The following is a 14,752-nucleotide window of genomic DNA, read 5'->3' as shown; positions in this document are numbered from 1 at the left end:
TATTATTTGTTTAATACCATTGTAACCATGATTGATCAACAGAAAAGAATTCTGTATCACTAAAACTATCATTTAAATAGGAAAATCTGTAATCACTTTTTAAAATCCAGATGTGTATCAGAATTATCTTGGAATTTTTTGAAAAATACAAATGCCCAAGTTTTGCTTTTTCCCTCCAAAGCTCCAGATGTGTTTCTAACGAGCAGCTATGTTTAAAAACAACTGGATTATATGATCTTTTACTCTTATCTAGATGGTTTCACTTTTCCTATTTCATATTCAGTGCTCATATTTCATTTAATTTATGTCTTCCAATTTCTCATCTTTTTTTTAAAAATGTTCTTTCTCAAGCCTGTACCAAGTGCAGTCAAAAAGTTTTTGTAAACATAAATAGTACGTATTATATATATTTTAGAAAACATGAATTTTTGCCTATCTAAAACATTTAAGACATTTTGATTCCACACATTTGACTTAGTATGAATAGAATGCTAGATTTATAATTTACATTCACTCAAAATTTTGACACAGTTCCATGTATTTTGGCATATAGTATTACTGCACTGCTAAAAGTCTAGAAAGTTTATCTTAGTCACATTAAAAACAATTTTTTTGAATGAGGCTTGAAACTTCTAATCCAATTCTGAGGATATAAAGAAATACAATATTGTAAAAAAACAAACAAACAAGAAATTAATATGTGATACAGTTTTATTAACTAAATACAGACTTTGTTAAATTTCACAAAATTTTATGTTAGTGTCCATTATTTGTTTTCATACCTTATTCAAGACTCCACACTGTATTATATTACATTGAGCAGCTTCAAGTACATGCAACAAATTCTGGTAAATTCTCTTTTCATTTTTATTCCAATACAAATATTTTTCTAATTTTCCTTGTTATGGCTTCTTAGATACACCCATCATTTAAAAGTGGACATTTAATTTCCAAATGCAAGGGACTTTTAAGGTATCTTTGATATTAAGTTCTAATTTTGATACTAATTTCACATTTAAATGCTTTCTTATCTTGAATCACCCTGTGTTTTTTCAGTCTTCTAACTTTATTGAGGCTTTCAAGGCTAAGTCAAAGATCTCTCTTGGTAAAGTCACATTGCACTTGAAAATATGTGGATTGGGTTATTCTCAAATATCTTTTGATACTGATCTCTAACATAATTCCACAGTGATAAGAGAATAGATTCTGTATGATTTTAATAACTTTAGACCACCAAACTTTTGCACCTGGTCTTATGTCCCTGGATATCTTTCAGTGTCTCCTAGTTTATAATCTATGGGAGCTTGAATAGAATTTGTATCCTACTGCTGTGTGAAAATTGTATAATAAATCATAATTATTTCAAATTGGTTCATGGTGCTTTTCAGGTCTACATAAGATTCTACTTCTCTGTATATGCATTCTATTAATTTAAGAGTTTGATATTGAAACTACAACTAAAAATCTTAATTTATCTACTTAAAAAAAAAAAATTGTATTATATAGTGGAACTATATGTAACTTTGTTCTGTATTTTCCAAGTCTCCTTTAAGTGTGTTATTGTGTTTTCATATCTGAAAAAAATAAGAGGGGGAAAAAATTCCCTAACCTCTGAGATTTTAGTCAGAAAGCTCAAAGGCCAAGTCCAACTGTGGAGGTAAGCAAGTGTGCATCCACTGTGGAATCCTGAACTATGGCCAATCTACAGAAAAGCTGTCTGCCCTATGAATCCAGAGATCTCACTGCAGTGATGGCTTTCAGGTCTGGGGCTGGGCTCAAGCCTGGGCCACACTGCCTCCCGGCCATGAGACTTGAGAAAACCACCTTACCTCCAGGCCTGAATGCTCTGCTCTCTGTGCCCCCTGTCACCTCAGCATCCTTCTGACACCTGAGAGTACGGGGCTCTGTGTGAGAAGACAAGTTACCTTGTGCGGTCTCGGAGGACTGGTCACCTAGTTGGATTCGTCACTTACTAAGTGGTGAGACTGCTACTTCCATATTTCCTAAGTCACAGACCTCTAAAATGACTATTTCAAACCTGTGCTTTTTGCATAAAGTATTTTTCATAGACATGCACTTAACCACAATTCCGGCAGAGGCTGCAGGGAATACCTTGATTAAGTAGTGCAGGTGAGAGGGCAGGGAGAGAGTGTGCATCAGTTACCTTTGAATTTTACAGTCAGTTTAACGATAACTCAATTGTACTATGAAAACACGAGGCCCACGGTTAACTAGATTTTCTACCAGGATATACTTTGCAGTCCATGAAGCTGTGCTGATGGACTTCCTTGTACAGAATTTTAAACACGTATTTCCAATATTGCTTGTACGTGCTCGCTTCGGCAGCACATATACCAATATTGCTTGTACAACCTCATACAAATAAAAAGCTTAATGACTGCTGGCAGCTATCAGTTCAGTTCAGTTGCTCAGCTGTCCAACTCTTGGTGACCCCATGGACTGCAGCATACCAGGCTTCCCTGTCCATCACCAACTCCTGGAGCTTGCTCAAACTCATGTCCATTGAGTCGGTGATGCCATCCAACCATCTTATCCTCTGTCGTCCCCTTCTCCTCCTGCCTTCAATCTTCTGCCCAGCACCAGGGTCTTGTCTAATGAGTCAGTTCTTCACATCAGCTGGCCATGGTATTGGAGCTTCAACTTCAGCATCACTCCTTCCAAAGAATATTCAGGATTGATTTCCTTTAGGATTGACTGGTTGGATCTCCATGCAGACCAAGGGACTCTCAAGAGTCTTCTCCAACACCACAGTACAAAAGCATTAATTCTTCAGCACTCAACTTTCTTTATAGTCCAACTCTCACATCCATACATAACTACTAGAAAAACCATAGCTTTGACTAGACAGACATTTGTCAGCAAAGGAATGTCTCTGCTTTTTAATATGCTGTCTAGGCTGGTCATAGCATTTCTTCCAAGGAGCAAGTGTCTTTTAATTTCACGGCTACAGTCACCATCTGCAGTGATTCTGGAGCCCAGGAAAATAAAGTGTCACTATTTATGGCAGCTTAGGTAAGCAAACAACTTGAGGCAAGATGAATAATCTGTCCTCCCAGTTTCACTAGCTTCAATGGAAAGTCAGAAACATCAAAGGTCCTTGTTAAGAATGGCCAGTTCTGTAGCCTAAGAGTACTAACACAAGGAACTTAAGAGTTCTCAGGGGAAGTTTCTTCCTCGTGTGAATGCTTCCCTAGGCAGTTTAAGGAGGGGTGACCTAAGGATCCGCTGGGAACAGGTGACCCACAACTTCCAACCTGGTATCCTTATGATGCTCACCTGCATGCTGGCTAGCATGGTTGTTCTCATACAAGGTTCAACTGGAAGTCAGAGAATGTGGACAGGTGCTGACACGTGTGAATGTTGGGGAGGGTGGGATCAAAAAAGGAGAACCACAAAACTATGTAATAATAACAACAATGTAAAATTTCTATATAGAATGTGTATTTAAAACAAAGTCTTAAGTTCCACCATATCTGATGTTGATATTGGAATTCCTGTGTTCCTTTTGTTTGCATTTACTTGTTACCTTTTTCTTTATTATTAAGTTCCTTTTATTACTATCTTATAAACAACATATAATTGTACTTTCGTAACCCAGTCTAATGGCTTCTCCTTTAATGGGAGAATCCAGCCCATTTTCATGCACTTGATTTTGCTCCCATCTTACTCTGTATTTATCACTGATTTCACTGTTGTTTCCTCTTCCTTGGATATGCCAGTGTGATTCAGTTGCTAAAAATTCCATACTTCTTGGGCAGGGGTTGCTGCAAGGCTTGAGGGATCTTGGTTCCTTGACCAGGGATTGAACTTTGGGCCCTCAGCAGTGAAGTGTGGAGTCCTAACCACCAGACCACCAAGGAATTCCCAAAAACTCCATATTTTATCAATTCAGTTCTTTTCAAAAACAATTTATTTTTGGCTATGCTGGATCTTCGTTGCTATGAGGGCTTTTCTCTAACAAGCTGTGACAAGCAGGGGCTACCCTCTAGTTGTGGTGAGCAGGCTTCTCATTGTGGAGCACGGGCTCTAGGGTATGCGGGCTTTAGGGGTTGCAGCTCCCAGGCTCTACAGCACAGGCTCAGTATTGGTGGCTCACGGGCTTAGCTGCTCTGCTCCAGGGCATGTGGAATCTTCAGGGACCAGGGATCAAACCAATGTCTCCTGGGTTTGAACCACAAAACTATGTAATAAGAGTCTAAAATTTATTAGATCATTTTAATAACCTAAGTAGTTTAGGCAGGTGGATTCTTTACCACTGAGCCACCAGGAAAGCCCCCAGAAGTTTTCTTAAACTTTTCTATTATTGGTTACTTTCCTTTTCACTGATCTCAAAAGCAGACATAGATTTCTTTACTATTATTTGAAAACAAGGTACCAATTCATTCCAGAACAAAGTCTCCCATGAGCAGTGCTCTAGTCTGCACATTTCCCACAAAGAAGAAAACTTCAGAATACTTTCACTGCCCACCCACTTCCCTGTCTGCTAAATGAGCCACAAGAATCCGTTTATTTCCACTTTATGTGCCCTGAAACCTTGAAGACACCTAGGGCAGGGTGTGCTTAGATACCCTAGAATTTAAACGCTGAGGTATTATTGGATGTTATATAATCACATATAAAAATACATATTCTACATTACACACACACAGACACACACAAATGTGTATTATGTAAACACACCACTCTCTCCACTACTTTCTCCCTCATCTTAAAGTTCCATTCTACTTCATTTGTTGAATGGTTGAAGTCCTTATTTAATTATTTTCCTCAGACAGGGCTTCTGGGGAAATACATCTCTGAGTTTTATATATTAATATAATGCCCAAAGGAATACCTCTTGTGCCCTGAAGGGTGAACAATCATTTGGCTGGTGTGGGACTCTCAGGTTATGATCCTTTTCCATCTGTGATCTCTAATCAGGTGAGACACTGTTATTACCGCTTTACACAATAGGAAAAGATGCTGGTGCTGGGAAAGATTGAAGGCAAAAGGAGAAGGAAGCGGCAGAGGATGAGAGGGCCAGACGGCATCACCGACTCAATAAACATGAGTTTGAGCAAACTCTGGGAGATGGTGAAGGACAGGGAAGCCTGGTGTGCTGCAGTCCATGGGGTAGCGAAGAGTCAGACACGACTGAGCGACTGAACAACAACAAATGTGTTTGTGTTCAGCCCACATTCACAGTTTCTTGCTCCTCACTCGTTCTTACCTTTCAGGCCTCCCACTTGGGACTTAGGACTCATCTTGCTTCTGCTTTAAGCACATCCTTCAGAATTTTCCTTTGAGAATCTGCTAGTTACAATTTGTGTCATTTTCATATTTCTGAAAGTCTTGATTTCACCTTTATTTTTGAAAGTATTTATGCTAGGTATAAGGGATCCCAGGGGGCACGGTGGTAAAAAATTTGCCTGCCAATGCAGGAGACACAATCCATTCTAGTTATTCTTGCCTAGGAAATCCCATGCACAGAGGAGCCTGGCAGGCTACAGTTCACGGGGTCGCAAACAGTCAGATATGACTGAGCAACTGAACTGAGCAACTGAGCACATTCTGGGTACAACACTCTAGGAAGGCAGTTATTTTCTTTTATCACATTGAAAACACTATTCCACTGTTTCCTAACATCAACCTACTGCTGCCACGAAGCCAGCTGTTAGTCTGCTGTTCTAATTTTTTTCCCTCTAAGTTTAATATTGTCTCTTTATTTTGTTTGTTTTTTCACTATGGTATGTTCTCTTTTTACTTATTCTACTTTGGAATTTTGGAATCTGTGGATTATAGTCTTCCATCAGTTCTGGAAAATTCTCTTCAAATATAACGTCCCATTCTCTCTCCTATTCTTCCAGAACTCCAGTTATACAGATGCTAAACCATCCGCTCTATCCTCCACTTTTCTAAACTTCTCTAACTTATTTTCTGTTTTTGGATCTTTGTGCCACATGCTGGATAATTTCTTCTGACCTACTAAGCTTTAAAATTTTCAGTTATTATATGTGCATTTCTCAAAATCCGATTATGTTATGTTTAAAATTTGCTACGTCACTTTTTATAGCTTCCTATTCCTTGAAGATATTTCCAAGCTTGTCCTATCTTTGTCTCTTTACATATAATAAGCATAGTCATTTCATGATTTTATCTGACAATTGTAACTTCTGTGGACTGTGAGGGCCTGCTCCCACTGCCTCTCTCCCCTGCTAGTTCCCACTGGGAATGCTGCGTTTCCTTGTGGACAGGTTAATGCTGAGTGAGGGCTGCCTGCTGCCCTTGAATGATCATTTGCAGAGACTCTCCAAGGCTGAGGAAGGAGGGTCTCCCTCTGGGAGGATGCGTATTTGCTTCTTCCAGATCCTTGGGAGTGCTACCAGCCAGAATCAAGGGGTGAGGTTTCTCCATGACCGCACTGATATTTGGGCTACAAGTCTGCCCAATGATCAGTCTTAAGTGAGCTCTCCACCATGATTCCCAAAGCTCACTAGCAACTAGCTGACCAAAGCCTGCATAAGTTTTTTGGCTTAAGGGAAACCAAGAGATTAGAGCCAGGGGTAGAAAGAAATGGAGCCATGTTGGGTAGGTCTTACTTCCAGAATCCTTGAATTGGCTTTAAAGTTGCCAATTTACAGACATACAGCTGTATGTCTGTAAGCTTTATGACAACATATCCTGTGGTACAACTTCTAACTCATGAGTAAGCCATTAAAGGAGATTTTTTTATGTTTAGATGCATTTAGCAGGCATAGTTTTGAGCAACTGAGAAAGCAAAGTATTGTGGATTATCGGATTACCAGATTATAAAATTAAATCAAACTATAATACAGAACAAGGATGAGTTTTCTTTTTCAAATTAATTCAAAATTATTGCCAGGCTCTAAAGCTGAGATAAAATAATTTGTCATGCTGAATTATACTTGCATAACAAAGAAGTGAGTACATACCCTTGTGAAGCCAGCAGCAATGAGGGACATTACACATGACTCTTCTCTATCCACCCTTTAAAAGAACAAGTAAACAGAGACAGTTTTTTCCAATCAGTTACATCTCACATCTTTATTTACTAATTTATATAATATTATCATTGGCATATAATGAATACTTTTAGGTGAATTAGATTAATGTACAAATCAAATGTACAAAGTTAAAACAATTTTCTGTTTTAGTTTCACACTGGCTTTTTGACAATAGATACAAATGCTTGAAATATAGAGATTACACTAAGAGCCAGAACACAGGAGTGAGCACGTAGCTATGTGATATGTATAAATTTTAGACTGAATTATTTTTATTCTTTTCTTACCTCCCATTTTAAAATGAAATATAAGGTTCCCCCCAATTACATATAATGTAAATTCTCATTGATATTTGGAGTTAGAAGTCCCTAAGAAATATATCCAGAAAACATTCATACTTCAGGAATGGCATTCTCCCTCGGTTGGCCCTTTTCTAAAGTGAAAGAGAGTCCAAAATCACAAAATCTAGTGTTAAAGTACAAACTCCAGCCATGAATTTAACTGCCAAAATGAAAGAAAATAAGAAAGAGGAAAAGGCCAAACTAGAAAGGGTGATGCCTGTCACAGGCCACAAGTTGTAATTCAGGCCTCTGTTAAGAACACACATTACAACGACATCTGAATTTCAACACTTAAAAAAGAAAAATATCTTACCTGCGTACTACACCAATAATAACGGTGTTTTCTGAGAGTTTTGATGATCTGATAGACCTTTAAAAAAAGTTTTAAAATAAATTTAAAGCAATTCTTTAAAAACTAAACACACCCAAATCTAAATTTTGGTAGGACAGTTAAAGTTGGGGGAGAGCGAAAGACCCCTCCACACTCTGGAGAAACCTTCTTGACTAACCTGACCTTTCTTTCTTCAGGGGACAAACTGCTAACCAGTGGCCCATGGTGACCCTCACAATTACGGAGCATGAAGACAGCAGCCAGCTCTGATGACGTGCCTTCTACTTGTTCTTGTTCTGGTCTGAGCTGTTTCAGGTGGAGAGTCTTCCGTACCTGGGGAATCTCCCTTACATGAGAAGGGTCACTAGTCTCTTCCTATCAAAGGAAGATGCAGGTCTACATGCATCACAGCCAGCGGATGGCGACCATTACAGTGGGGGTGAGGCAGCCCGAGGGCCAGCTCTCCACTGTATTCTAAGCAGTGCAGAGAAGGGCTCCCAAGCAGGATGCAGGCAAAACAGTAACAATAAATATTTAAAACTCAGAAATGCAAAATATTCTTACCCATCAGAAAGAGGAGAATCAAACCTGACAGGAAAAATTAAGGACAGAAGACTGACGGAGAAAAGTAGAAGACACTGCTCTACTGAAGTTACCCAAGGAGTATGAGGCCGCCCTTGGATGGCAAGGAGATCAAACCAGTCACTATGGAAGGAAATCAACTCTGAATATTCACTGGAAGGACTGATGATGAACCTGAAGTTCCAATGCTTTGGCCATCTGATGTGAAGAGCCAACTCACTGGTAAGGACCTTGATGCTGGGAAAGATTAAGGGCAGGAGGAGAAAAGGATGACAGAGGACGAGGTGGTTGCATGGTATCACTGATGCAATGTACATGAGTTTGAGTAAACTCTGGGAGATAGTGAAGGACAGGGAAGCCTGGCTGTTCATGGGGTCCATGGGGAAGACTGTGCTATAGTCCACGGTGTTGCAAAGAGTTGGACAAGACTTAACAACTAAACAACAATGAGGCTGCCAAAGGGACTGAATTTAACCCTTCTGGAGAAGCAGCTCCCAAGGAAGCCATGGGGAATGAAAATTCAGCCAAGAGATGAGAGAGGGCAGAGATAAACATGACGGAGAAGAGCAGAAGCAATATAAACTTCCCACTGAGATGTGCGATGGCTTTGACCCACCCTACACTGCAGGAAAGAGAAGGACTCTCTGGAGAAGAAGAGCCAGGCCACAGGAAGGGGGAGGAATTTGGCCCCTGGCCTGGAAGGAAGAGATGCACATAAGAGGGTGACTGCAGATGGAAAGGTATGCAGAGGGCTGGATTTGGACTCCCCCTGTCAAGACAGAAGCAAGCTGGCCCTTGGAGGATGTGTCCACGATGGGACAGAGAAGAGCCAAGACTCACTGCCTGACTTCAGTTCTGCTGGTTCAAGAATCACTTGTGAGAAAAAAAAAAAAAAGAATCACTTGCGTCACTTCTGAATCACAGAATACAGAAAATGACTGGCGTGACTATTTCTCCACTGTCCCGAGGATGACACAGAACATAACCATTCCAGATGTGTAAGGGAAAAGTCAAGTCATCATATGCAAAGGATGCCTCGGTTTGGGCAAAATTTTTCTGCAGAGGACCAGACAGTAAGTATTTTAGGCTTTTCATGTCATATGGACTCTGTCACAAGTACTCAATCCTGCCCCTGAAGCATGAGAGCAGGCACACACAATACATAAATGAATGGGCCTGCCTGTGTTCCCCTGTGCCTACCCCTGCCTCAGGGTATTGAGGCTAAGTTTTCTTCTGGAGCTCAGGAGGAGCAAGGCTTAGAATCCAAACAGTATGTGCAGAGTAGCTCTGGGATTGGGAAGCTGCTCAGGGATGGAGACGCTTCTCCATCTCCAGGGAACAGCCAGTCTCTCTCATGGGCCACATGACTCATAACACATACACACTCTCTGTCAACACTTTTGCTTTTCCCAGTGTCCACTCTAGTCCTATAGCTTCCGTTTCTGCCTAGCATCTCCAGAGGGAACCAACTTGAAGGGCGCTCCTTGCATGGCTCTATCAGGGAGGTCACTGGAGGGCCTGCTGACCAGGCCCCTGTTCCATCGTGGTTGCCTGCCTGGAGCAGGAGCCATAAAAGGGCTGTGTGAGCTCCGAAGCATAAGTGGCCTGGCAGACACTCACACAGCCGGGCCCCAGCCACTTTTCAAACCTGCTGGCTGATACTCACCCCAGCACTAACCTTAAACAGGAAATGAAAGATGTGGACTCGCAAATAGTAGTTCCATGGCTTCTTAGGACATTTCTAGTTGTTCATCTGTTTATATTTCTATCATATCATGGAGATTTAGAGGGAGAAATGGCAACTTTGAAGTATGCCACCAGCCACCTCAAACCAGCTCATGTCTTTTTACAGGAGAAACAGAGACCTGAGTGGTAACAGAGCAGGTAGGCAACCACACAGATGACCTCAGTAAGCAGGTCGGGACACAGGGATAAGGGACATGGGGCTGAGGACAAAGTGGGAGGAAAGACTATGTTTCCCAGAGACAAGCCCATCCCTCCAAAGGAGGTCTAACACTGTATGAAAAGGCAGGGGTGGTGTCCACTCTCACCACTATTATTCAACATAGTTTTGGAAGTCCTAGCTACAGCAATCGGAGAAGAAAAAGAAATAAAAGGAATCCAGATTGGAAAAGAAGTAAAGCTCTCATTGTTTGCAGATGATGAGATACTATACATAGAAAGCCCTGAAGATACTATCAGAAAACTACTAGAGCTAATCAGTGAATTTGGCAAAGTTGCAGGATACAAAATCAATACACAGAAATCACTTGCATTCCTATATACTAACAATGAAAAATCAGAAAGAGAAGTTAAGGTATCAATCCCATTCACCAATGCAACAAAAATAATAAAATATCTAGGAATAAACCTACTTAAGGAAACAAAAGAACTATATACAGAAAATTATCAGACACTAATGAAAGAAATCAAAGATGACATAAACAGATGGAGAGATACTCCATGTTCCTGGGTAGGAAGAATCAATATTGTGAAAATGACTATACTGACAAATGCAATCTACAGATTCAATGCAATCCCTATTAAATTACCAATTTCATTTTTCACAGAACTAGAACAAAAATTTTCATAATTCATATGGAAACACAAAAGACCCTGAATAGCCAAAGCTGTTTTGAGAAAGAAGAATGGAGCTGGAGGAATCAACTTCCCTGATTTCAGATTATACTACAAAGCTACAGTCATCAAGACAGTGTGGTACTGGCACAAAAACAGAAATACAGACCAACGGAGCAAGACAGAAAACCCAGAAATAAACCCACACGCCTACAGGTACCTTATTTTTGACAAAGGAGGCAAGAATATACAATGAACCAAAGATAGCATCTTCAATAAGTGGTGCTGGGAAAACTGGACAGCTACAGGTGAAAGAATAAAATTAGAACACTTTCTAACACCATACACAAAGAAACTCAAAATGGATTAAAGACCTAAATGTAAGAAACTATAAAACTCATAGAGGAAAACATAGGCAGAACACTTGATGACATAATCAAAGCAAGATCCTCTATGACCCACCTCCTGAAAGACTGAAAGCTGCTCAGTTGTGTCTGACTCTTTGTGACCCCACGAACTATACAATCCATGGAATTCCCCAGGCCAGAATACTGGAGTGGGTAGCCTTTCCCTTCAGGCTATCTTCCCAAACCAGGGATCAAACCCAGGTCTTCTGTATTGCAGGCAGATTCTTTACCAGCTGAGCCACAAGGCAAGCCCAAGAATACTGGAGTGTGTGTAGCCTATCCCTTCTCCAGGAGATCTTCCCAACCCAGGAATCAAACCAGGGTCTCCTGCACTGCAGGTAGATTCTTTACCCCAGCTCCTAGAGTAATGGAAATAAAAACAAGTGGGACCTAGTTAAACTTAAAAGCTTTTGCACAGAAAAGGAAATGATAAACAAGATGAAAAGACTCCCCTCAAAATGGGAGAAAACAATAGCAAATGAAAAGATTGACAAAGGATTAATTTCCAAAATATACAAGCGGCTCACACAACTCAATACCAGAAAAAAAAAAACACAACCCAGTCAAAAACTGGGAAAAAGACCTAAACAGACATTTCCTCAAAGACATACAGATGGCTAACAAACACAGGAAAAGATGCTCAACATCGCTTATTATCAGTGAGATGCACATCAAAACTACAATGAGGTATCACCTCAAACTGGTCAGAACAGTCATCATTAAAAAGTCTACAAAAAAAAAAAAAAAAAAAAAGTCTACAAACAATAAATGCTGGAAAGCGTGTGGAGAAAAGGAAACGCTCTTGCACAGTTGGTGGGAATATAAATTGATACAGCCACTATGCAAGACAGTATGGAGATTCCTTAAAAAACTGGGAATAAAACCACCATATGACCCAGCAATCCCACTCCTAGGCATATACCCTGAGGAAACCAAAATTGAAAAAGACACATGTACCCCAATGGTCACTGCAGCACTATTTACAATAGCTAGAAGATGGAAGCAACCTTGATATCCATCAATACATGAATGGATAAAGAAGTCATAGAACATAAATACAATGGAATATTATTCAGCCATAAAAAGGAACACAATTGAGTCAATTCTAATGAGGTGGATGAACCTAGAGCCTATTATACACACTGAAGTCAGTCAGAAAGAGAAACGGAAACATTGTATACTAACACATATATATGCAATCTAGAAAGATGGTACTGATGAATTTATTTGCAAGGCAGCAGTAGAGAAACAGAGAACACTTACGGACATGGGGAGAAGGGAAGAGAGGATGAGATGTATGGAGAGAGTAATATATGAAGACTTACACTACCATATGTAAAACAGATAGCCAATGGGAATTTGCTGCATGTCTCAGAGAACTCAAACCGGGGCTCTGTATCAACGGAGAGAGGTGGGATGGGGAGGGAGATGGGAGGGAGGTTCAACAGGGAGGGGATATATGTACACCTATAGCTGACTCATGTTGATATTTGACAGAAAACAACAAAATTCTGTAAAACAATTATCTTTCAATTCAAAAAATAAATATTAAAAAAGGTAGGAGTGTATTCTAGGCTTTCTCTGGTCCATAAGAAAGAAGAACTGACCAGGAAATAGAAATGTCAGGAATCTAGATTGAAAACTAAGACTCTTTACTTTACTTTCATGAAAACCAAGAAAGAGATGACATGGCGCCATCAAGATGTACCCCCAGATGTAAGGAAGGACGACTTCAAGAAGTCAGAAAAAAGACGGGGCGTGAGTCCACAGCACAGCACTCTGAAGGCTGCGAGAGCACACGGGGAGCCCCAGAGCCATGACCCTCGTGTCCGACTCGGCTGTGCACAACAGGAAACTCCAGAAAAAGCGGCTTCAACAGGACTCAGCTCCCACATGAAAGATGTGCAGAGGCAGGGAATCCAAGCTGCTATGGCACTTTGCAACATCAGGAACCTGGCTTCTCCTGTCTTGGTTTCTTCCCATAATCCAAGACAGATGCCAAGCTCTAGCCATAATCTAGAGAACAGTAAGAACTGCGTGCCTTCTCCCTTCATGGACACTTTCCAGAAAATGCATGTGACATGCCCACTGACCAGCGGCAAGAAAAGCCAGGGGGTGCAGTGTATGTTCTAGGTGGTTGTCTTCCCACCGAAACACTAGAAATTCTACTATTAAAACAGCATGTATATTATCTATGGTGAAACAGATCACCAGCCCAGGCAGGATGCGTGAGACAAATGCTCGGGCCTGGTGCACTGGGAGGACCCAGAGGAGTCAGGTGGAGAGGCAGGTGGGAGGGGGGATCGGGATGGGGAATATGTGTAACTCTATGGCTGATTCAAGTCAATGTATGACAAAACCCACTGAAATGTTGTGAAGTAATTAGCCTCCAACTAATAAAAAAAAATAAAAAAAGAAAAAGAAAAGAGTAGGGATTTCACTGGTGGTCCAGTGATTAAGATTCTGCACTTTCATTGCAGGAGGCGTGGGTTCAATCCCTGGTCAGGGAACTAAGATCTTACATGTCCCACAGGACGGCCAAAAGAAGAAAAGAAAAGAGTAGAAATGGGTGTGGAGGGGTGGGAGGGGGCGGGCAACTACCAGTGTCAAGATGCACCACGTGTAACTCTATGGCTGATTCATGTCAATGTATGACAAAACCCACTGAAATGTTGTGAAGTAATTAGCCTCCAACTAATTAAAAAAAAAAAAAAAAAAAAAAAAGATGCACCAGGAAACTGCAAGTAATTCTGATGATGGTCTTGACATGAAACTAGAGAAAGGCCACAAGCTGGAGGCTCATTGTAAGAACACAGCAAAGCCTTTCCACGAGATAAATTTTACAGAAGCACAACTCCATCATGTGTACTTTGACACTGTTCCCTCTGCCATGGGGAATGAGGTTCACAAGAACAAGAATGGAATTTACAGTAGTAAATAAAGGATGATCTTCAGACCATGGTAAATGCAGAGATGGTTATGAAAGCATCCAGCACTCTGAGTGCAGTCTCGCTTCTACATTCAACACAGAACATTCTGTCCATGTTATGTGGGGTTTCTGTGTGGTGCTTTATTTCCCCTATCTCCTTTTATAAAAGTCTCCCCTTTCATTACAGTGCCCTGCTCCTGTTGCACAGAGGAGTATTTCTTCATTTCTTCTGAGGACACTAAGCGTATGTCTTCTAAAAGGTTCTTTGGGGGGGGCGGGGGGTTGTGGCAGCTTTCAAAAATATATATTTATTTATTTGGCTGTGCTAGGTCTCAGTTGTCATGCTGGATCTCTAGCTGTCACCTGAAAACTCTTAGTTGCAGCATGTGGGATCTAATACCCTGACCAGGGATGGAACCCGGGCCCCCTGCATTAGGAGCACAAAGTCTTAACCACTGGACCACCAGGGAAGTCCCTTCAGTTGCTTATAGAAAATAATTTTCTTAGTCTTTAATGCTGTTCTTTCCCCCTCCATTAATTGGCAGCTTTTTACAGGGCCC

At 40.8% G+C, this 14,752-nt stretch overlaps 1 protein-coding gene across 2 annotated transcripts in view; it reads right to left on the bottom strand.

The window, feature by feature from the left end:
• PDE8A (phosphodiesterase 8A) overlaps nucleotides 1-14,752 on the bottom strand; it is a 145,140-nt gene that overhangs the window by 46,552 nt on the left and 83,836 nt on the right. For both annotated transcript variants that reach the window (XM_065906398.1, XM_065906397.1), the window contains exons 4-5: nucleotides 7,680-7,736; nucleotides 6,954-7,008 (exon numbers count right to left, since the gene is read on the bottom strand). In XM_065906398.1, coding sequence (XP_065762470.1) covers nucleotides 6,954-7,008; nucleotides 7,680-7,736 — 112 coding nt within the window. The remainder of the gene's footprint in view (nucleotides 1-6,953; nucleotides 7,009-7,679; nucleotides 7,737-14,752) is intronic.

The sequence above is a fragment of the Muntiacus reevesi genome, chromosome 15, assembly GCF_963930625.1.
Source record: "Muntiacus reevesi chromosome 15, mMunRee1.1, whole genome shotgun sequence".
NCBI lineage: Eukaryota > Metazoa > Chordata > Mammalia > Artiodactyla > Cervidae > Muntiacus > Muntiacus reevesi.
The sequence above is the reverse complement of the archived record's forward strand: the minus strand, read 5'-3'. Positions and strand labels throughout refer to the sequence as shown.